This window comes from Lupinus angustifolius, chromosome LG02, assembly GCF_001865875.1.
Source record: "Lupinus angustifolius cultivar Tanjil chromosome LG02, LupAngTanjil_v1.0, whole genome shotgun sequence".
Lineage (NCBI taxonomy): Eukaryota > Viridiplantae > Streptophyta > Magnoliopsida > Fabales > Fabaceae > Lupinus > Lupinus angustifolius.
Genome location: NC_032010.1, coordinates 20,188,990 through 20,213,375, shown reverse-complemented (window position 1 = coordinate 20,213,375; position 24,386 = coordinate 20,188,990). Strand labels below are relative to the sequence as shown.

At 29.8% G+C, this 24,386-nt stretch overlaps 3 protein-coding genes across 5 annotated transcripts; 2 read left to right on the top strand and 1 right to left on the bottom strand.

The window, feature by feature from the left end:
* Window positions 964-1,995, top strand: LOC109338317. 2 transcript variants are annotated; one of them, XM_019575531.1, is made up of 3 exons: window positions 964-1,193; window positions 1,399-1,837; window positions 1,873-1,995. In XM_019575531.1, exons 1-2 carry the CDS (start codon window positions 1,072-1,074, stop codon window positions 1,817-1,819), a joined length of 543 nt encoding a protein of 180 aa, XP_019431076.1. In that variant the 5' UTR covers window positions 964-1,071; the 3' UTR covers window positions 1,820-1,837; window positions 1,873-1,995. The 2 variants fall into 2 exon arrangements, with proteins under 2 accessions (XP_019431076.1, XP_019431070.1); XM_019575525.1 differs by having other exon boundaries at window positions 1,399-1,995.
* Window positions 10,924-12,466, bottom strand: LOC109338308 (purine permease 1-like). The gene is made up of 2 exons (XM_019575517.1): window positions 11,609-12,466; window positions 10,924-11,312 (listed from the first exon to the last, which is right to left on the bottom strand). Exons 1-2 carry the CDS (start codon window positions 12,362-12,364, stop codon window positions 10,962-10,964), a joined length of 1,107 nt encoding a protein of 368 aa, XP_019431062.1. The 5' UTR covers window positions 12,365-12,466; the 3' UTR covers window positions 10,924-10,961.
* Window positions 17,539-20,417, top strand: LOC109338298 (interaptin-like). Of its 2 annotated transcripts, none has more exons than XM_019575507.1 (6): window positions 17,539-17,861; window positions 17,939-18,214; window positions 19,027-19,181; window positions 19,424-19,508; window positions 19,603-19,725; window positions 19,907-20,417. In XM_019575507.1, the coding sequence occupies exons 1-6, from the start codon at window positions 17,670-17,672 to the stop codon at window positions 20,045-20,047; spliced, it is 972 nt and encodes a 323-aa protein (XP_019431052.1). In that variant the 5' UTR covers window positions 17,539-17,669; the 3' UTR covers window positions 20,048-20,417. The 2 variants fall into 2 exon arrangements, with proteins under 2 accessions (XP_019431052.1, XP_019431047.1); XM_019575502.1 differs by having other exon boundaries at window positions 19,403-19,508.

Genomic DNA, 24,386 nt, shown 5'->3' with positions numbered 1-24,386 from the left:
ATATTATTATAAGTTTGATTATTAGATTTATAAGTATTTTAAAAATATATTATTAGAAGCAATACTACTTAGGTAACAAATAATTAAAGAGATTAATCTTTTCTCAATTGAATGAGAAGATATTTGAAAAACAAATCCACATTTATTTATGTTAAAAGCAATGCTATCATGGAAGGAATGTCCCAGTCTGTCATGCCATCCCCCTCTCAATTATTAATTGATTCTCTTTTCCAACATCAACACGAAATTTCCTTTATTTATAAATACAACAAACTTCACAGATACGGCGACACCGAAAGTCCATCTGTTTATTATCATTATTATTACAAGGAACTTCATTTGATTTTTGTATTCGATCTACTGAGAATTGTGATATGTTTTGGGAGAATTCCAAAATATTGACATATGTAGAGATCATGGACCCGATTTAAAGAATAAAGATTTAGTGCTCGAAATGATGTTAAGTAAAATTAGAAAAAATAATAAATATCTAATTTATATGTTATGTTTTTATTGATGTGTGATAGTGTTTGATATATGTCAATATTTATAGTGATTATGGATCCAATTTAAAAAATAAGGAATATTTTATCCCAAAATATGTCTCAAACTATATTTATCACCAATGATAAGCAAAAACATAAAAGATAATGAATGCCTAATTTTTTAATTAACATATCATATTATCATTGATGAATTTTTGACTAAAATCGTTATTCCAATTTAAAAAATAAGTTGTAGTAAAACAATAGATTGGGATCATCTGTCCTCACTCTTGTCTTACTTGGTGTCCCCATCCAACCAGAAAATATTGTTTAATTGAAAAGAAAATTTTTAATAACAAAATTTAATAATTATATATTATTCTATGAAATTTGATTGGCTTGATACATGATATATCTTTTTGGGACACGTGATACTTTTCCATAAAACAAGACTGTTATAAAATGCAAATTTTGGTACTTGGTTTTGTCATTTATGTGGGTCTCACTCTTTTTTCTCGTCTTTTGTGACTATCATCCCCCTTTCCCTCTTCTCTTCTCTCTATGAGAAACACATATACAGCAAAATATGACAAGCAAAGAAACCAACACTACAAGAAAATCCAGCATTGAGTGTTGCATGTGTGGGGATCCTGGCTTCTCTGATCAGCTTTTTCAATGCAAAGTCTGTCAATTCAGATCTCAGCACAGGTATCAAAAATTTCACCTCCCTTCTTTTTTATTATATTATCATTTTCAACAAAATATTTTTATATACACAACATAAGTTATGTTGTTAAGAAATTTAATCATCTACCAGATTTGCCACCCTGGCATGTTTAAATGCTAAATCATCACTATGTTATTGGAATGGGTTCTTAATTTGTATTCTACCCTTGATTGTTAATATTGGCAGATACTGCAGTAATATTTACCCTAAACTAGAGTCTTTAGGAACCTGCAATTGGTGTTTGTATCAGAAGGAATCAGAAAAGTCACCAAACTCATCAAATTCTTCATCACCATATAGGAACATTGGTAATGATGATAGCAATAAGAATAAAAAAAGCAGGAATGGATTAAGAAGGAGTACTAGTACCCTTCAATTTCAGAAGAAACCAACCATGAAATTACACAAGTCACAAGAGGCAAGATCACCAATATCTCAACCAGTTTTGATTTCAACACGCAAGAGGATTATCACCAATGGTGCCTTGGAAGAAAAGCTGAGGAGGACTAAGTCAGAAGATATCAAAAACAAAAGTGGTGGTGCAACCAAACATGTTTTTAGGAATAAGGTCAGAAGGTACAAGCTTTTGGATGAGGTTTCAAGTTAAGTTTTGCTTAGATATTTTGTAATGAAGTGATGAATGAACAGATAAGAAATACAAAAGGGTCTTGGTTTTATTTCTCTTTTTTGGTTTTTCTTTATAAGTTTTGTCCCTATACAATGTATAGAACATATGTGAATAAACGAGTTAGAGAATACAGGCTGAAATTGTGTTGCTTTGCTGATGCAAAAGCTTTTATTATATGATAGGAATAGTTATATATTACAATGAAATGAATACTGTATTTCAATATCTTTACTAATTGATCATAATTAATTTTATATATGTGTTCATGTACATATTAACATTATGGTTAGAATTAAAAAACATCTTTATACAAAGGACGTGCTTATGACTACAATTTTATGATTGGCATTTAATGTGAATGTTTCAATCATTTCTGTAAGAAATGATTTAGTTGAGTATGGTATATGTGAGAAAATAGATAGACATATTATCAATATTGGTTCAAGTAGAAAGAATTCGAATCCCTTAAATACATGGTCATTTGTTTGATTCTTGATTTGGCGTGTGTATAACAAATATTATTAGGTTATAAAGATTTTTGTCACTATGTTTTACAAGCAAATCTTGGCTTTAGTTTGTCATTGAACACACAATGTGGTTTGAAGAAAAAACTTTACCAGCTTAACAAATCATATGTTATCTCTGAAGTCATTAAGAGGTGGTAGTGGATTTGGGGAGAAATTTTTGGTGCAAATCTAACCAAAAATTAAACCTTAGATCCTCCTTTTATTTCTGTATGAAATTTTTTTGGTACTATCAAGAATAACTTTTCAGTTTTTATGATAAGAAATTAATTTCTTTTAGAATATATGGTTATTCTTTCAACAAATGTCATTCCTAAGAATCGAATTATTGAACATTTGGGATTCAGTGGCTGTAAATGGAATGAGTTGGAAACTTGGAAGGAGGAAAATTAGAGAAACTAGACATAATGCTTAGCATTTTCCCTTTCCCTTTCTAATGTGAATGAGATTATTTCCTTGACAATTACACATGATTCTTAATTAAGTCTTGAATGAATCATATTAAGTCTTGAAGGAATAATGATAGTGACGTGTCCTTAGTTGGCAAGAAGTCCATATGAGAGCGTTTTGCAAGTTTGCTAGAAGTTTCTAGGCAACTTGGCACACGGTATGTGGGGCTTTGGTCCTTCACAAAGAATCAATTTTATATAGTGGTATACAAGGCTTGACAATGAGGTCAACTACAAATTGAATGAAAGGTTGAGCCAATCGCTTAAAGATAATATGATACTCTCCCATTCAACTTAAAAACATATTCTGATATCTATATGTATGATGATAATATTGGAAATATAATTAAATTAGTCAAAAATCATAAAATATAAATCAAATCGTATAGTAACGTAAGGGTCAAACTGATTTACACTATTATTTTTTTTCTTTCATATTTTCATATATTTTTTGGTACATAAATTTTCACATTTTGCAACATGTTCAGTCATTAAATAATCATAACAATTGAGTTAAATGTTGTAAATAATATTATTTATATTATAATTTTATGATATTTATTATAATAAATATAAATACAGTTAAATTATTGAATTATGGGTTAAGTCATTATACCATTGTATCAATATTATTAGTGGGATGATATTAATAATGGAAGGTTAGTATCTTAGCAGACATTTGATTTGCTTTCCCACAAGAATATTTCCTCCCTCTTGAATTAGATTGCAAATTGCGTTAGATTCCTAGGAAAATATGATTAACTAAGAAGAAAATATGATTCATTAGAATAAGTTGACTTGTAAAGTTTGTAGCAACTTGATGCCACACCGTACAAGCCAAATCTCCTTTTTGTTTGATTAATGCTATTAAAATCCGCTTTACCCGGGATATTATTGCTCCAAGTATAATTTACTCCTTTCTTTGCGTTGCTTCTTTTAATGTAAAGCAATTGGCTAATAAATCTTCAATTAAACAGGTTATTATACTAACTTGAACGTGTAAGTTACGTTGGAGGATTGAAATAAGGAGGGAAAAGCAAGCAGCACCATAACCCACCTCCTCCGCCACAATCTTGTATCACCAATGGCGCAGCACCAGCCGTGGGCTCTTCCTGCGGTGGCGACACCCAAATGGGGAATGAGTAGGGAGGATGATATGCCAATTCTAAGTAGCGGCAGCGGAAGCATCCATTGCATAAAATTAATCACAAACAATCAATTAAGGAGCAAGAAATAAATAGAAAAGATAAAAAGAATTGTTAGCAGAGTTTGGCCAAAAGACAAGAATTTGTTAAAGAAATTTGACCATAGGTTCGGAAAGCGTAAAACAATTACTAATAGAATAAAGATTATAAGTTATAATTCATCTAATATATTTCAAGCATTCCAATAGTGTAGGACTAAGTTCAAGCGGAAGCATAAGGAGAAAATGTTTGCTTTTCCAGAACAACTTGGGTGGAGAATTGAGAAAGACCATGAAGTTGTAGTGGAAAAGTCTTATGCTAAGAATTGTGTGAAGATAAATGTTCTCAAGCTTTGGATGCATAATAACAAGGACAATCTTGGCAAGAAACCCTAGCTGATTTCTTTTTATTTTTTTATTCTTTTCTCTCTTTTGATTTTTAGGTTAATGTGATTGGGCAATTTTTATGCCTCTCTCTTTGGTATGACTCTTTTAATTTAGTCAAATGGATGAGTAGTGAGACAAGAGAGAGTGAAAGTGTGGTGTGTTAATAATATTGGAATGTAATCAATAGTTAGTTAGTTTAGTTGAGAAGTTTCTATTTCTAGTTGGTAGTTAGTGTTAGTTAGACATATATAGAAACTTGTATAAATATGGTTGTTGTCTTGTTAATGAAGTAACTCATTCATTGAGAAACTCTCATCCTCTCTTCTCCTCATTCAATTCTTCTTCTGTCTTCATACTTCTTCTTCTGTTTTTTTCGTTAACATTTGGTATCAAGAGCTACAAAAGATCAAGCCATTTTTTCTGCTGCAATATGGCTCAAGCAACTGGAAATTTTGTCACCAATCTTCCAGTACTTGATGGAAAGAACTGGTCAAGATGGAGTATTCAGATGAAAGCAATTCTTGGCTATCAAGAAGTTGCAGATCTTGTAGAGGAAGGATTGCCAGAATTAGAAGAAGGAGCAACAGAAGCACAGAGAAATGCTTACAAACAGAACAAAAGGAGAGATTGTAAAGCAATCTGTCTCCTTCACCAAGCAGTGGACAATGCCCATTTTGAGTTGATTGCAGGGTCTGCAACAGCAAAGGAGGCTTGGGATGTGTTGGAAAAGCATTATGCAGGGGCTGCTCAGTTGAAGAAAATTCGGTTACAAACAATGAGGAGGCAGTATGAGCTTATGCAAATGGATGAGGGAGAAAGAATTGCAGATTTCTTCACAAGAATCATAACTCATGTGAATGGAATGAAGTCGTGTGGTGAAAGAATGGAGGATGCTGCAATTGTTGAGAAAGTCTTGAGAACCGTGACTCCCAAGTTTGATCATGTTGTGGTGGCAATTGAAGAATCAGGGAGAATGAGAATTGAAGAACTACAAGGGTCTCTTGAAGCAGCTTTTTCAATGCAAAGTCTGTCAATTCAGATCTCAGCACAGGTATCAAAAATTTCACCTCCCTTCTTTTTTATTATATTATCATTTTCAACAAAATATTTTTATATACACAACATAAGTTATGTTGTTAAGAAATTTAATCATCTACCAGATTTGCCACCCTGGCATGTTTAAATGCTAAATCATCACTATGTTATTGGAATGGGTTCTTAATTTGTATTCTACCCTTGATTGTTAATATTGGCAGATACTGCAGTAATATTTACCCTAAACTAGAGTCTTTAGGAACCTGCAATTGGTGTTTGTATCAGAAGGAATCAGAAAAGTCACCAAACTCATCAAATTCTTCATCACCATATAGGAACATTGGTAATGATGATAGCAATAAGAATAAAAAAAGCAGGAATGGATTAAGAAGGAGTACTAGTACCCTTCAATTTCAGAAGAAACCAACCATGAAATTACACAAGTCACAAGAGGCAAGATCACCAATATCTCAACCAGTTTTGATTTCAACACGCAAGAGGATTATCACCAATGGTGCCTTGGAAGAAAAGCTGAGGAGGACTAAGTCAGAAGATATCAAAAACAAAAGTGGTGGTGCAACCAAACATGTTTTTAGGAATAAGGTCAGAAGGTACAAGCTTTTGGATGAGGTTTCAAGTTAAGTTTTGCTTAGATATTTTGTAATGAAGTGATGAATGAACAGATAAGAAATACAAAAGGGTCTTGGTTTTATTTCTCTTTTTTGGTTTTTCTTTATAAGTTTTGTCCCTATACAATGTATAGAACATATGTGAATAAACGAGTTAGAGAATACAGGCTGAAATTGTGTTGCTTTGCTGATGCAAAAGCTTTTATTATATGATAGGAATAGTTATATATTACAATGAAATGAATACTGTATTTCAATATCTTTACTAATTGATCATAATTAATTTTATATATGTGTTCATGTACATATTAACATTATGGTTAGAATTAAAAAACATCTTTATACAAAGGACGTGCTTATGACTACAATTTTATGATTGGCATTTAATGTGAATGTTTCAATCATTTCTGTAAGAAATGATTTAGTTGAGTATGGTATATGTGAGAAAATAGATAGACATATTATCAATATTGGTTCAAGTAGAAAGAATTCGAATCCCTTAAATACATGGTCATTTGTTTGATTCTTGATTTGGCGTGTGTATAACAAATATTATTAGGTTATAAAGATTTTTGTCACTATGTTTTACAAGCAAATCTTGGCTTTAGTTTGTCATTGAACACACAATGTGGTTTGAAGAAAAAACTTTACCAGCTTAACAAATCATATGTTATCTCTGAAGTCATTAAGAGGTGGTAGTGGATTTGGGGAGAAATTTTTGGTGCAAATCTAACCAAAAATTAAACCTTAGATCCTCCTTTTATTTCTGTATGAAATTTTTTTGGTACTATCAAGAATAACTTTTCAGTTTTTATGATAAGAAATTAATTTCTTTTAGAATATATGGTTATTCTTTCAACAAATGTCATTCCTAAGAATCGAATTATTGAACATTTGGGATTCAGTGGCTGTAAATGGAATGAGTTGGAAACTTGGAAGGAGGAAAATTAGAGAAACTAGACATAATGCTTAGCATTTTCCCTTTCCCTTTCTAATGTGAATGAGATTATTTCCTTGACAATTACACATGATTCTTAATTAAGTCTTGAATGAATCATATTAAGTCTTGAAGGAATAATGATAGTGACGTGTCCTTAGTTGGCAAGAAGTCCATATGAGAGCGTTTTGCAAGTTTGCTAGAAGTTTCTAGGCAACTTGGCACACGGTATGTGGGGCTTTGGTCCTTCACAAAGAATCAATTTTATATAGTGGTATACAAGGCTTGACAATGAGGTCAACTACAAATTGAATGAAAGGTTGAGCCAATCGCTTAAAGATAATATGATACTCTCCCATTCAACTTAAAAACATATTCTGATATCTATATGTATGATGATAATATTGGAAATATAATTAAATTAGTCAAAAATCATAAAATATAAATCAAATCGTATAGTAACGTAAGGGTCAAACTGATTTACACTATTATTTTTTTTCTTTCATATTTTCATATATTTTTTGGTACATAAATTTTCACATTTTGCAACATGTTCAGTCATTAAATAATCATAACAATTGAGTTAAATGTTGTAAATAATATTATTTATATTATAATTTTATGATATTTATTATAATAAATATAAATACAGTTAAATTATTGAATTATGGGTTAAGTCATTATACCATTGTATCAATATTATTAGTGGGATGATATTAATAATGGAAGGTTAGTATCTTAGCAGACATTTGATTTGCTTTCCCACAAGAATATTTCCTCCCTCTTGAATTAGATTGCAAATTGCGTTAGATTCCTAGGAAAATATGATTAACTAAGAAGAAAATATGATTCATTAGAATAAGTTGACTTGTAAAGTTTGTAGCAACTTGATGCCACACCGTACAAGCCAAATCTCCTTTTTGTTTGATTAATGCTATTAAAATCCGCTTTACCCGGGATATTATTGCTCCAAGTATAATTTACTCCTTTCTTTGCGTTGCTTCTTTTAATGTAAAGCAATTGGCTAATAAATCTTCAATTAAACAGGTTATTATACTAACTTGAACGTGTAAGTTACGTTGGAGGATTGAAATAAGGAGGGAAAAGCAAGCAGCACCATAACCCACCTCCTCCGCCACAATCTTGTATCACCAATGGCGCAGCACCAGCCGTGGGCTCTTCCTGCGGTGGCGACACCCAAATGGGGAATGAGTAGGGAGGATGATATGCCAATTCTAAGTAGCGGCAGCGGAAGCATCCATTGCATAAAATTAATCACAAACAATCAATTAAGGAGCAAGAAATAAATAGAAAAGATAAAAAGAATTGTTAGCAGAGTTTGGCCAAAAGACAAGAATTTGTTAAAGAAATTTGACCATAGGTTCGGAAAGCGTAAAACAATTACTAATAGAATAAAGATTATAAGTTATAATTCATCTAATATATTTCAAGCATTCCAATAGTGTAGGACTAAGTTCAAGCGGAAGCATAAGGAGAAAATGTTTGCTTTTCCAGAACAACTTGGGTGGAGAATTGAGAAAGACCATGAAGTTGTAGTGGAAAAGTCTTATGCTAAGAATTGTGTGAAGATAAATGTTCTCAAGCTTTGGATGCATAATAACAAGGACAATCTTGGCAAGAAACCCTAGCTGATTTCTTTTTATTTTTTTATTCTTTTCTCTCTTTTGATTTTTAGGTTAATGTGATTGGGCAATTTTTATGCCTCTCTCTTTGGTATGACTCTTTTAATTTAGTCAAATGGATGAGTAGTGAGACAAGAGAGAGTGAAAGTGTGGTGTGTTAATAATATTGGAATGTAATCAATAGTTAGTTAGTTTAGTTGAGAAGTTTCTATTTCTAGTTGGTAGTTAGTGTTAGTTAGACATATATAGAAACTTGTATAAATATGGTTGTTGTCTTGTTAATGAAGTAACTCATTCATTGAGAAACTCTCATCCTCTCTTCTCCTCATTCAATTCTTCTTCTGTCTTCATACTTCTTCTTCTGTTTTTTTCGTTAACAAATAACAAGGCAAAAAAACGTGATGTGGAATGTTAATAGAGATCTCAGGCTAGGGTTGTTACTCCATCTTCATTTGCTAAATTATTTAATTAATTTAACTTTAAATTCTATGGGATTTTATCATTTTAGTAGGTGTGATTTTCCAGTTTCATGTTTTGGTAAGTTCTTTATTGTTCTTCAGTTTCATGTAGCGGGCATTAGGGAAGGCTAACATGTTAATTGAGAATTAAACTCTGGTTTCTCTTACAGAGAAACCTATTAAAGGCAAATTAATTATGTTTTGGTTACTGGCTCTAGTGTTATCAAGATATCAACAAGAGAGTGTGCTATAGTGTCAAGCAGATGAGCCCAGAGACAACAAAAAAATTGAACAATTAGTTTAACATGTTAACTTGCAATGTTATTTTTTTCTCTTCCCCTCACCTTTGTTTCATCTCTCTCTCTCATATTAAGTCTCAAAGTCCCCACTATTTTTCCTCCCAAATTCAAAGAGCATGATGAAAAAATCACAAAATATTCAAAGAGATTCAAGAAATGTGAGTGGTTATAATGATTATTTCTATCCACCATTTCATGTTCCTGTTGATTATTTTCTCTTCTCTTTCTCTCGCAAACTCCTATTTTTATTGAGTAAAGAACTAATTCCTTATGGAATATGTGTAACTATGATTTCTAATAAATATTGTTCATATGAATCAAACTCTAGACCTTTTGATCCTCCTAAAAATCTAACATAATTATGCATCACTAAACCAATACCTTATTATTACGTGCAAAGGAAAATACCACACATTAATTGGTTGGTAAATAAAATAGTCACATATGCAGACAAAAATTATTCAGAATATCCACCCTCCATTTTCTGATGCCTCCAAAAAGCTCATCAAATTAGGATCTTAGAATAAAATTTCTTACGTGTAAAAAGAAAAGTACCATACATCAGTTTGTCAAAAGTGTCGAACTTGTGAGATGTTTCACAAATTAACATAACCTTACCAACTTGTCAACATGGACAAAAAATTACTTAAAAGGAAATTGATATATTTACTTATAGTATATAAGAAAAATAATATGTCATTTTGTTTATCAATAATTAGTTTAAAAGTAATATATATTACTTTTTTATGAATATGAAACTTGTTAAGAATATATAACATTACTCATTAGTTAAATCATTAACTAAATATTGATGCTTTAATTTTTTTCATTTCAGCAATAATTATGAGCACACACATGACAAAATTAATTATCAAGAAGGCACAGGAGTTATCAAACATTCCACAAAAAATATTATATAAACATACATGTATTTTCTCTGTTAATGAAGAGTTAAATACAACAAAAATAAAAATAAAAAATAACATGGTAATTAAGATATATTTATATTTTTATATATAACGAAATAACAATTTTATGTTTAAAACCAAGAGAATATAAATACTTGCATTTCCATTAGATGATAGGATCCTTCTCTAAAAGTATGAAGTATCCATCTTCTATTGTAAATATTCTGTTTTTTTTCTTCTTTTAAACAACTCTAACATGCAATCTATGGTGGTGAGGCATCCAGGACATCTAATAATTTCCTCTGGTATAGGGGAGTCGTAATATCCTATTCAAAATTCAAAAAAAAACATTTATATTTCACAAGACATGTCCCACATTTTGAAAGGGTGGGAGTGGCTTCGGCTTTTTGTGGTTTTAGTCAAGATGGGTACCCAAAATGGCCTTCAATCATGATCATGACTATTCAAACCGGGACTACATATAGTCAGATGAAGGAAATTGATATGTTATGTTAAATCTTATCTTATATATTATCTCGCATCAATAGAAATATGAAGATATTAATAAAAATTTAAATAATTGTTATTATTGTTATTTTTGCTTCATTTTTATTGGCATATGACATAAGATTTAGGACATTAATGTAGGAAGACTTTTGCAAGTTGCAATCATGGATTAGGAGAAATAGTTTGAGGCAGCTGTGTTTCTGGGGAGGCATTCTTGTTTTTCTTCCTTGCTTGTTTAATCTCACCATAAAAATAAGACACAAAACCCCAAAGAGAAAGTACCAGAGCAACCCCTTTCTCAACTTGAAAATTCTCTTTGTAGAAAACAACAGCTAAGGCTTGAGTTACAGGAAGAAACACTGCAATTATAATACCAGAAAATAAAGATGAAGAGCTAAAGATAACCCCCATTGCTCCTAAGTAAAAAAACTGCCACATTAAAGCACTCCAAACCAGCACAACGTAGTATTTAGTTTCCCCAAGCTCATAATCCCTGGCTTCTCGTGCAATCACCTGCAAAATTCATACATACAAAATCACACTACTCATATAGCTCCCAACTTTGTTTTATTATTAGGTTGCATATACAATAATTAATAGAAAAACAATAGACAAAGGAGGTGTAAGAAATATAGCAAGATTAGATAGAAATAATAAGAAACTTTTACCCTATTTTACCTCATATTTATATTATAAAACACACTTCTCTAATAATAAAACAAAAACAACCATAATAATAAAAATGTTTAAAAATTTAATTTAGTCGATTCATATTTTCTTTAGCCCAAATATGTTTTGAGTAACTATACCTTGAAGTCATTGTTTATTATCATCCCAATGGTGCAGAACAAAGTTGCAAAGAAGCACATAACTAGCTGAAACTCCAATACCAGATAGTAAGTGATAGTTTGCTTACACTTCTTATACGCCAACTCCACTAACGGCAACACAAACCCATACAACGCCGCAGCCGCCATTATCATAACAAAACCTATCGTGTACTGTTTTCTGGACTCACCGGAAGGACGATCCCCACTTGAATGCAAGGCCAAAACCACCGCCGCAATGGTCAGCAACAATATGGAGTTGACGGAGTAAGCGGTGAACTTTTGCTTCACTAAAAAGAAAGCGAAGATGGCAGTGAAAGCAAGGTGGGTAGCTTGAATGAGAGAAAAAGTTGACACGGGAAGAAGAGATACCCCATAGGCGTAGAGATAACCGTCGAGGCCGGTGAGTATGCCAACGATGGCGGAGGCAAAAAATAACGGCGGCTTCATAGAGACGAGGTTTGGTTTTGTTATTTGTGTGACGGTGATATGGCGGTGGTGGTGGTGGTAGCGACGGTGGAGGTAAGAGATGATTATGATAATGAGAATGACGGGAAAGCCAGCAGTTTCGAGAAAGCTTGAAAGCCATATGCGTTTACCACCATGGATGAAGTAGAGACGCATTACGAGAGGACCACCGGAAGTTCCTATGGCTAGAAAAATGGAGTTTAGAAGTAGAAGGGTTTTCTTAATGGTTATTCTTCTGTCTTCATTTTCTTCTCTTCCTTCTTCTACCATGGCTCTAGTTCTTGATAGATAGCTTGATATTTTATGCCTTGGTTCTCTTTGATTTTGTGTAACAATAATGGAAGTGAAGTGTTCGGGGATCAAAAAAATCTAGGCAATCATAGAAGATGTGTATACATCACAAGAAATTATTACATCATTTGTGATAATAATATTAATCAAATGTTGATTATTATTCATTTTGTTATTATCTTGCGGTAACATGAGATAAATTATCTCCTTCAGTATCTAATATCTTGACATGTGTCATATTTAATTATTTTTTATAAAAATATTTCTAAAAATAAATAGTATATATGTCATATTTTTATTTCGAAGAGATAAGTTATTCTCTTTACTTATTTAACATTTTAATGTTATTCCAATTTTCTTTTCTTTTTTGATGTTTTAAAAGTTGAATACATATTTATATTTTATTTTTTAATTTTTCATTTATTTAATACTGATTTTCACAATATATTATCTCATTTCTTTTTAGTTCTATTTCGAATAGGCAAAGAGATAGATTTGGATATTACTGGATGGATGGAAAGCTATCCATTAATCCATATAGATTCATCTCAACTACATTTTAGGTTATCCAATTCATCCATATCCAATGGATTTCAGTCCGTCCAATTTATCTATGACTCCCTTTTCATGGATCTGGATGAATGTATATCTAATCTATTTGATTTTTTATTGGAACTAGAAAAATCTATTGAAGAAAATCATTATTTAAAAACTACAATTTCAACTAAACATTTTTTAAAGCACCTTTTAAAAATAATATTTCTAAAATAATTTAGAAATCAATTTTTTTAAAAGTGTTTTTTGAACTTTTATAGAAAATATTTTTTTCAAAATTTTGTGGGAATGTGTCATTTAAGGTTTACGTGTAAATTGTCTAACAAATACTTTTAGAGTGTAATACATATACATTATCAGTATAAAGATTTATACATAATCATTATATCATTCACTATTCGTTTGGATTACTTTTTAAGAATATTCAATAATAATTAGATATAAAAAGTGGATGATGCAGTGATAATATATAAAATTCATACATTAATCAGTGCATACATTTTTATCATACATCTATATGTTATGTACTTAACAATAAAATTTTAATATTAACCATGCGGTCATCAAACCGGTTAGGGTATTGTCGTGCTAGTATAGTGATATAGTAATTCAACCAGTGATTCACTAGTTAAACCGCATACCGACGAAATTAGATGTACATATATAATATATTAACATTAATGTTAAAAAATCAATAAAAAACCAATACTTTTTTTTTATTTTCATTAAAAAATTAATTTATATAAAAATCGATCGGTATGACGAGTACGATTCAATTGAAAACTAGCCGGTATGATCGTATGATTGTGTGACCGGTATAATTATTATATCGTACCGATATTAAAACCGGTTTACCGGTTCAACCGGCCGATACGAAACGGTTTTAACAATACTGATATTAACTATATACACATTTCCTATAATTGATATCAATTTAATAAAATATTAAAAGTGAGAGTGAGAATAATGGATAGATTTGCTTGAATTTAGTTTTCTTAAATATAAATAAAATTGAAAATGCAAAGAAAATAATTTTTTTTTATTTTGGATGGATTAAATATCCATCCAAATGGATATATCCATGGGATATTAGCTCTAACGGATAGATTTGGATGGATAGTGGATTGTGAAAATTTTTGTCACCTCTAGTTTCCAATATTAATCAAATTGAATTATTTAATGAAATTTTATATCAATTGGTGATTTCTTAAAATATGTGTATAATTTTAATATTAAAAAATATATAACAAATGAAATAATAATTTAAAATTAAATAAATTTATTTAGAAATAGAGATATAATTAATTTATGGATGCAAGATACTTCGGTGCAATTTGGTTGGATTTTAGGCCTTGTAGGTTGTAAGTTTTCAATGATTTAGACTAATAGAGATTTGTTGTCCTAGTCTATGTCTTTATATGTGTCTCAGACTAATTAAAATACATCATTTAATTAAATAAAAAAATATAAAAATAAAATTATATTACTTAGTATGTATTTATTGGATAAGGAAGAGATAGAAATTTTGGGACAAATAATGTAGGTTGGATTTAGACTTTTAGTGCTCATGTTCAATCATTGGCTAATATGGGGTGGTTTTATCGATATTGATTTCTTAAAATGAGTGAAGATGTGTGCTAGATTTGTTTACACGCATTAATTGGATCCATTATAACAATTCACTTTTTAATTTTTTTATAATTAACTCAATTTTTCTTATACGGACTTTTTCCGCCAGTTTAACGCTCGTCCATGTTGGCTGGAAAATGACATCTCAATTAAGTATTATAACATTATAGTTAAGAATAATCATACTGAATGTCAATTTTAAGGCATATATGTAAGCCTTAACGAGACTCATATCCATCGATGAGAGGAAAGTGCTATGAAAAAATAACATATATTGACATTTATATCTTTTTTATTTATAATATAATTATATGTTTTACTTTTAAAATATAAAAGAAAAAATCACTTCTCTTTCTATTACTTAAGGGTCTTATTCCACAAGCCTGGTCTGTTTGGGTTGAATGAGATGTAGCCCGGTAACAAGCCCTCTGTAAGAGGCTAAGTCCAATAAGCTATATATGGATATTCCACTATTTTTATATTACTGTGCATAGCTGCATCTACCAACAACAAAACTTCTGTCATTTACATATAATATAAGTGTTTTTACAATGTAATAATCAGCTGTACCTACAAATTTCACACTTATGACGTTTAAATTAGTCGTTTTGTGTCAACATGCTCCAGTTTCAGATGTAACTACTGTCCTATGAAACAGCCACGCAAATACACAAGGGCATTTTTTCTGACATTTTCTGCTAAACTGCTTTATCTGCTTCAGTTCGATTTTAAGTTTATTCCATCATATTTTAAGTACGGTGAAAATGATATTTTAGAATTCAAGCATATACCTTAAAAGAGTGAAGCAAAAACGGCACTTTTAATTTTTTATGTACTCTCTTTATTATAATTAATAATAATAATTTTAGAAAATAATAATTTAATTAATAACTAATTAGGGAATTAATAATAATTGAGAATCTAAATTGTCAATAACTATCCACTTTTAAAACTTACACGTGAAATTCATTTGAGTATATATTATATTTTTTGATATAAGCAATGTCTTTCGCTCTATGTGAGGAATTAATTGAGTGCACTTAAGGGAGGATGTACACTCAAGGTGGGGTGTAAATGAAAAATTGTATACATTGCCTTTATAATTAATATTTTTGCAACTTACTTATATACAATTATATTAATGTTGCACATTTATCATATTCTCATACATTACAAATAACTCAATCGGTGTTCCTAAATTCAGAACAATCATTGATTTTGTCGTGTCAATGATCAGAATCACTGGTTAAACTATTTAAATTAGTTTACATCAAATAATTCAAAAAAATTATAATATAAAGTAATATTATTTAATAACTTTGTATTTCAAATGTAAAAAATATTATTATCCCACAATTACTTAAATGTATAATCAATAAAACAGACTTTACTATGACAAAATATTACAAATAAATTAAAAACATAATTACATGATATAAATTTTATATTTTAATTACAACAAAATTGGATAAATTAATTTTAAACTTACTTAAATAATTAAGACTGTATTATAACATAAGCTAACAAATAATTACAAATAAAACTATAATTTGAAAACACCTAAACATAGGATGTAGACTGGGTTTATATTTTGGAAATAAAATAATATTTTTACAAATAACAAATCTCTTATTATTATTTTAATTTCACACTATAAATTTGTTGTCTTTAATATCATGAAGGAGACTAATTTATGAGGAAGATCTAGAATAAGTTTTTTAAACTTACTCTTTATCTTAACTATCAATTATAGGGATATTCAATGATTTAGATCTACTCCATAATTTAAACTCTTAGATTTCCTTAAAATTGATGGCTAGGATATGAATAAATTTAAAAAACTTACTCATAGAGTAAGTAAATCCCTTCTCATAACGCATACGTTTAGGGTTTCGATTTAGGATATAAAATAACTTTTTTCCACAAAATAAATGATGAATTATTATTCTAATTTCCACTTTTTTAACAGTACAGATTCACACAGTGTATATATATATCTCTATCCAAGAATGCAACGTTTTGAAACAACAAAATCTTATTAATTCAGAGAGAAACATTGGTATGGATAATATGTGAGTTTTTTATATTTTTATTGTATTATCTATCATTTATATTTTATTTTTATTGACTATTAAAAATATTGACTTTTTAAAAATATTAAAAATAATAACATTTATATTTGATTAGTACATTATTTTTATTGATAAAATAATATATTAATTAGATATAAATTTTTACAATGATAATATTTTTGGAAGTACTACCAATTATTGACTTTAGGAATCTAATAATGCCTTATACACTAAAGCCATACATTATTAGTTTTATAGTAACAATATACACATACTCAAATTCTAACTCCTCATAAATAAGTGGAGCAGAGATATGTTTGGATTTATACACCGAACAAAGATTTGTACAAATCCATTTGATATTTATTGCTCACTTCATAGACTAACTTTCATTTTGGTTTAAGTAATTTTTTTTGTTTTCGACTAGTATCATAACACCAGGCAATCAAGCATGTACCACTTGAACCAATATTCATTGGTTTGGTTTAAGTAATTTGAAAATTAAAACTCTCACCCAAGTGCCAAAAAAAGTAATCCCTCAATTTCTTATCTTTTCTTGTTTTATGTTTTTTTTAATACTTTTTTATTTTAAGACTTGGTCACATTTTTTCCAATTCTATTATCATTCATCAGCTATATCTACATTAATTACTTTTATTCTTTTCTTCATTTAATAAAATAAATAACAATATTTTGATCCAAATATAATACTCTTAATCTATATGCATTCATATATAAAAAAGAAATATATGAAATGAAAGGTTAATAACTAATAATAAGTAATAACTATTACTAATAAGCAAAATAAAATATTTTCCCAACGGCTAGCTCAATTTTCATTTGAATCCAGAGACAAGCGAAAATTTCTGTTACTTTTACATTTTCCAACCGTAGAGACACACTCCTACAAACCATAGCGTCTTTTCAAATCCCATTTTAAAATTCTCAGCAGCAATTAGGGTTTAACCTTTTACATTTCTTCTTCTATCAAATTCCGATTTTTGATTTGTGTTCCTTAACAACAAACCATGGATCTCCCTCCACAAATCGATTATTACATCAGAGAATCCATTGATCATTGCTTAGGACTTCCCGTTTCTTCACAGACCCTAGAGTTGAAGCTTCGTGCCTTCGAAGAATGGCATCGGCAACTCCACCACCAAAACCAGTCTCTACTTGCAAAATTGAAGGAGAAAGATGAACTCATTGAGCGAACTAGGGTTTGAGATCTTACCATTTTAATTTTCAATCTATTTGTATTTTTGAATTTTGGTTTTTTAAAGGGAGTTTATTTTAGTCTGAAGCGACGATGAATGCGCAAGCCGTGAAGAGGTTCGTGGAGGAGAATGAGAAATTGGTGTTGGAGTGTGAGAATTTGATGAAGCAGTGTCAGAAATGGGAGAAGGAATGCGCATTGTATGATCATGATAGGGAAGCGTTGATGGAATTTGGGAATGAAGCTGATGAACGGGCGCAGGAGGCTCATATGCGTGTCCAAGATTTGGAACAAAAATTGATGATGTTGGAGCTTGAGGTGTCAGAATTGAAGAAATCCAAGCATCAAAATGAATTGGTATGCATGGTTTCCTTACCCCTTCCCCCCCCCCTTTTTTGCTTTCCAAATTGGCGAAATTTAATTTTATGTATTTTGAATTGTCTGAAAATTTAAAATGCTTAATCCAAACACAACCTTTGACTATGAACTTTACCAGAAAATGGCCATGTTGGGGTTGCAATGTTCTTTGTAAACTGTTTGGTTCAGTGATTAGTTCAAATTTCATTTTATGATGTAAGTATAACATTTTTTACTTGGAAATCATATGAACGTCTTGATTAGATTTGCTAGAATTCATATGCAATATCCAAATGAAATCTTGCAGAGCATAACTAAGTGAACTCTGATAAGAAGAACTTTGGAAATTAATCCACTTTACCTAGTCACACAATAGGCAAGCTTTGTACATCCTAACAGGTCGCATATGCTTACCTTGATTAAAGTTTGAATTAGGCAGTTTCTATTCTCTTGTGGTTATCAAGGCAAATAAAAGAAGTAACATAGGTGCGAGTTGCTGATAAGTTTTTCCTTCATATAAACTGTAGCAGTAAGATTAGCCTGGAATATGTTACATACAGTGTTATGTAATCTAGTTACTATGTCCATTGACATAATATGGCATGCTCACTGTGTGCAACTACAGTCAGTAGTTCTAACTCAAGAACCATATTGTTGAACTTGTACTACTACTAATAGTCTAATACAGAAGTGTTATTCTTTATAGTTTCATCTTTTTTATTTTTTTTAATCATGAAATGAGAATGGTTTTTTCAAGTTTCAATTCATTCGGTTATGAATGTTAACTACCTCTACTTGTTTTTTCCATGAAGAATGATTCTACTTCTGCAAGCTCACTTGGGGAAGAGAATTTGCTTGACTCCCTTCTGGAAACTGTCACCGGTAAAGATGACTCTTCTACATATGCATTCTTGGATGCACATAATGAAAATGAGTCTTGTAAGAAGCTGCTTACAATGTGGAACTCGTGAGCCTTCTACCTCTTTGCTCCTCATATTCTTTTGTCTTGTTTCCTTCTTTTCTCATTATTCTTAGGCATGTTACCATAAAAAGTTTTGCATAACGTTCAATACAAATACAATTAACATATCTGCATGTTATAACCATCATTATAACCATCAGGACTAAATTTTGTTTGTATTATCAATTCATTTTGAAAAGACTGACTTTTTATTATGGATTTGGTAGCTTGAAGCCTTCAACTCGGAGAGTTTTGTCACTTGTTACTGAAGTCAAGTCACTAGAAAATGATAAGGAGCATTTAAGGATTAACCTTCACAGAGCTGAAGAGGAGGTGAGGATTGAGTGATTCCTTTTACATGTGCCTTTCCAGTTTTGGATTGTTTGGTTACCAATTAATAACTGCTTGGCTATGTAATATACCATAGGTCAAATTACTGTTTGATGAAAATGGCATATTGGATAAGGAGAACAAAAGGTTGGTGAGGCAATGCAAGGAAAGGAACCTTCTCGGTTCTGGTGGCAAACTTACCAGCAGTACATCTGCCAAGGTGAGAAAGACATTATAAGCGAGAATCTGTTTTGTTATCTTTTAGCGTCCGTGCATGTCGGAGTTGGTACAACCAGTGCAATGTCATTTCATTTATTTTTCCGTGCTTTGTCCTAGGTATAAATTGCATTTTCTGCATTTATCTCTCCTTTAATATATTCATATTTGTTTGGCTTTTGCAGTCAAATAAGAGAAAGTCTAGTCCCAGAACAGGTAGCCCAATGGAGAGGAAGATCGATTTCGATGATATAGATTCAGCAAGACAACCATTGTCACCCTTGCGAAATAACTCCCCTGGCTGTCGAATGTATAAAAAGCTATGATAGTGATTCCAATTTACAGATGGATTAATAAGTCATGGCATATATTGTATTAGCTTGTAAGAAATGCTATTGATCAGTCTTAGATGGAAAGAGACAAGTTTGCTTTCCAAATCTTGGCATTTTCTTTTTTAAGGTCCCTAACTCCCTTTAATTTGAATGTTTGAGTAATTTTGTTTTGCTTGGTTCCTTCCTCTTGCTCTTTTAGTGGATATTTTTTTTCCCCGTAATTTTTATTTCTCACATCGAGATGTAACAAAGTTGGTATCTTCTTATAACTTTTTATCATTTGTATTGGTTGCTTGAACATTTTGTATAGTTTTTTATTATGCTCCTCACATTTTCTATCAAGCGGGAAAGTTTAATTTGTCCATTAAAGTTGTTATTACTTCTGCTAAATAACCTCACTTTTCTGCAGCAATCTTGATACAGTCATGAATGGTAGTGGCAGGAAGTGGTTGTGTTGATGGAAAACAATCGGTGAGGTTGAGAAGGCAGAAGTAAAAAATACAAAGATGGAAATCTTAAAAATGATAAGGACTAAATTCAAATTTAAAAAAATAAATATCCTTTAATATAATTTAAAGAAACTTAAAATTGCAGTTAAAAGAGGTTGTTATTGATACTCACTAATTTAATTAAACGGACCTATTTTTGGTTGGGGAGGATTTACTCCGACAGTTAATTCTAGGGAAATTCAATAGTTTGAATTAGTTATTAGATCTAAATCATTAGATATTTATAGAATTGATAGATATGAGTAAGTGTATCCCACTTTTTTTGTTTGGTCAATATATTTCCCACATTTGTTTTTGGTGATAATTTTTTCTAGATATTTGCTTTTGATCACATGCTTACTTTTGAGTAGTGATTATGCAGTTTTCATTTGAAGGGGAGAGAACTTGTGTTTTCGAAAGAGGTCGCGGTTTTGAATGATGAGGATAATTCTTTTGATTCGCAACAATACTTTTGCAAAAACTTTGAGTAAAATACTAAAATTAATTGCTTAGCTAGTTGTTGAAGACATTTTGAAGTTTGAAGTGGGAGTTGGAGTTTTGAAACTTTTGGTTTTACTATCTGTTTGCTTCACACCTCCACTTAACTTAAGTTGGAAATTGAGTTTATTAAATAATTTATCTTAAACCGTAATAAAAGAAACAATTTAACACGTATTTATATTATTCCCGAGACAGTGAGGTAGACAATGTTAGACTTAAAATATTTCAATGGTTTATTTTGAAAATAAAACTTAAAACATTGTGCACTTTGTATAAGACATATAGGTCTATCACAATATCACTCTCAAATTGTAAAAAATAGTGTATTACTCTTACATTTGATTTTGAAAATATAAAAAATAACTCTATGTATAAAGTAAAGGACAAATAGTTGTGTAAATAGAGATTGATGAATGATGTTTCTACAAAGATATATTCAAAATAATTACTTATTATTAGATATGACAAATGCTATATATATATATATATGACGCTATGCTCGAAGGAAAAATGATGGAAGAATAAAAAATAAAATCTTATTATATTTTTATCAGTAGACTAAAAATTTCAAAATATACATTAACTTGCAGTATATATTATCTTACCTACTTTTATAGAAATAAATACTTTTTGTTTTCTAACAAAATTAATTACTAAAGTAACACTTCATAACATTTATATTTATAATTTTGCATCAACAATATGTATAAATCATCTTTTATGATGTAATCATTTATAACATTTTTATTAATAAATTATATTATTATTTGAATTAAATTTATGCTAATACCTAGATATCCTACTAGTTTGAAATGAAAGCAAAGAATTCATCTCACAAGTGATAGGAAAAAATATGATAAGATAAAGCCTGATACAATACAATGTGATAAGATTTTTATGCAATGTAATATTTGATATAACATTTTGTCAGAAGTTGTCTCATATAGCATTGCAATGTTGATGTGTATTGCTGTCGACATCATCATCACATGTGACATGACGGCTGACAATAGATGAAAAGATTAACGTCAAATTTTAGACTTTCCCATAATTAAAATATTTCATATAAAATTAAGAGAAGTATTCACAAAAGCAATACTATTTACGATGACAAAGAAACTTATTTAAGCCATATATTACATTAACATATTCAATATACCAAATTAGTCATTAACTTTACACCAAACATTAACATAAAAAAGTATGTTTATTACAGTATAATATTTATGTAAAAACAATGTAAAAGTTTTTAAAAATAAATAATACAACAAATATATTTTCTATTCATATTCATATGTATACTTTTACTATATATTTACCATTACCATTCATATATATCGGAGAAAAAATCTTTGTATTGATATAATGTAAAAAAATTATATTGTTATTGTATTATCATCATTCATTTTTATTTATTATTAACTCTTAAAGAAAAGTAATACAAATTAATGATAAATGATATACTGACTGAATATAAATATTTGAACGGTAAATATATAGATATTAATCTATAAATAAATGGTGCTTAATGTATTAATTACATATAAATATTATATATACCATACCATACCATAAGTCTTAGATATTCCAACATAATATAATAATTTCTTTAATATGATCACCTAAAAAAATCATGCCCACACGCTTAGGAACCATCACCAGTTATGTACTCTCCATTTTTTTCCAAACTCTAATATTATTCCACAAATCATGCACCATAAGGTCAATTACGTTGACGACTAATCACTTATCTCCTCATTTCACTCTTCCTTTCTCTTTGAAACCAAATCAGTCATTCAAACTACCACCACAGAACCCACCAAATTTTTTTACATGTTCTTAAATTATTGGAACGAACTCAAAACCCCATGCTTAAGTACGAGATGTCAATTTAGACTAAGTTTTACCCTCTAAATTAAAAATGAGTCGATTTGTGTTAACAAGTATCTTTAAGAGTATTGTTTAAGGAGTACAAAAGACCATATTTAGCATTGAAAAATTAACTTCAACATTTATTGGTCCATATATTAAAACATCATTTTCGAAATAGTATTTTTTTTCATTTTAATCCTTAAAGAACTTATTGTTGGAAAATTCAGAATTAATTTCTTTGTGTTGTGTGATGCAAAATGGACATTTGTGAAAGTGGTAAGTAGATAAAGAAAATAGAGAATAGTAGAATAATAACACCAAACATTTTAACGTGGAAAAACCTCCTCAACGTGAGAATGAAGCATCCACAGGACCTAGTCCATAAATATTTCCACTATAAAAAATATGATTGCAATATTTTTCTCTTTCTTACTAAGAGAATAACACTTAATCTCACCCAAAAAAGATGGAAATACAAACTATTTCTAGTATCTGAATACAAATCTCACATTAATTGAATATAAACTCTTTCACTTTTTCTCTATGTTACTCAAACTTTTTAAGTTAGACTTCAAAGTTCTTAAGAGTCAATAAATAATCCAAGACCTTGAAATATCCATCATTGAATATACTCAATGATTCAACTACCAAGATTCATCTTATTAACATTATATTTCAAATAGGAAACACTACATTGTCCATGCAAGTTATTTTTTGGTTTCAGATTGTTAATGGCAGCTTGTTTCAAATGAGTTTCCGAAGTTTCAAATGTACATCAAGTGGATCATTTCCCTCAATCACTTATTAGGGATGTTAATAGTTTTGACATAGAATGTAATGTGAAAATATAATATTTGTTTTACAAAAATAAAGAAAACAATAATTGTATGATGGGTGATGAATAGAAAACAATATTTGTTCTTCCAGGTTTAAAAAATGGAGAAGTTGTTTATTTAATTTCACAAATTCAGGGATGTGTCAGTGTAATTTACTCATATATTAATTTAGTCAAAAAATGAGTAATAAATAATTATATAATTGTAATATAAAATACGAAAAGATCTATAATAGCCTTAAAATTTTAAAATATGAAAAGAAATATATAAATAGGAGAGAATATATAATATTTAGGGATGATGTTAAACCGACTATTTTTTTTATTTGGTCATTGTCTATTTCATCTTGGTGATTGATTTTTCTAGATATTTAAGTACAAAGACAAAAGGATGTAGCTTCCAAAGTTGGACATGATTTGTAATGTTAAAAATTTATAATTTATAATTTCTAATTATTATATCGACTATTTATATTAAGTTACAAAATAAGTGATTTAGTTAATGACAACCTAAAAGACTTTTGAAATTGATAATGAATATGAGCTTAATGAGTGGATACCCAAACGGTTGACCTATAAGGGATAATGGGAACCCTATAAGTTAACACATAATGAACGGTTATGGTCTTCAATACAC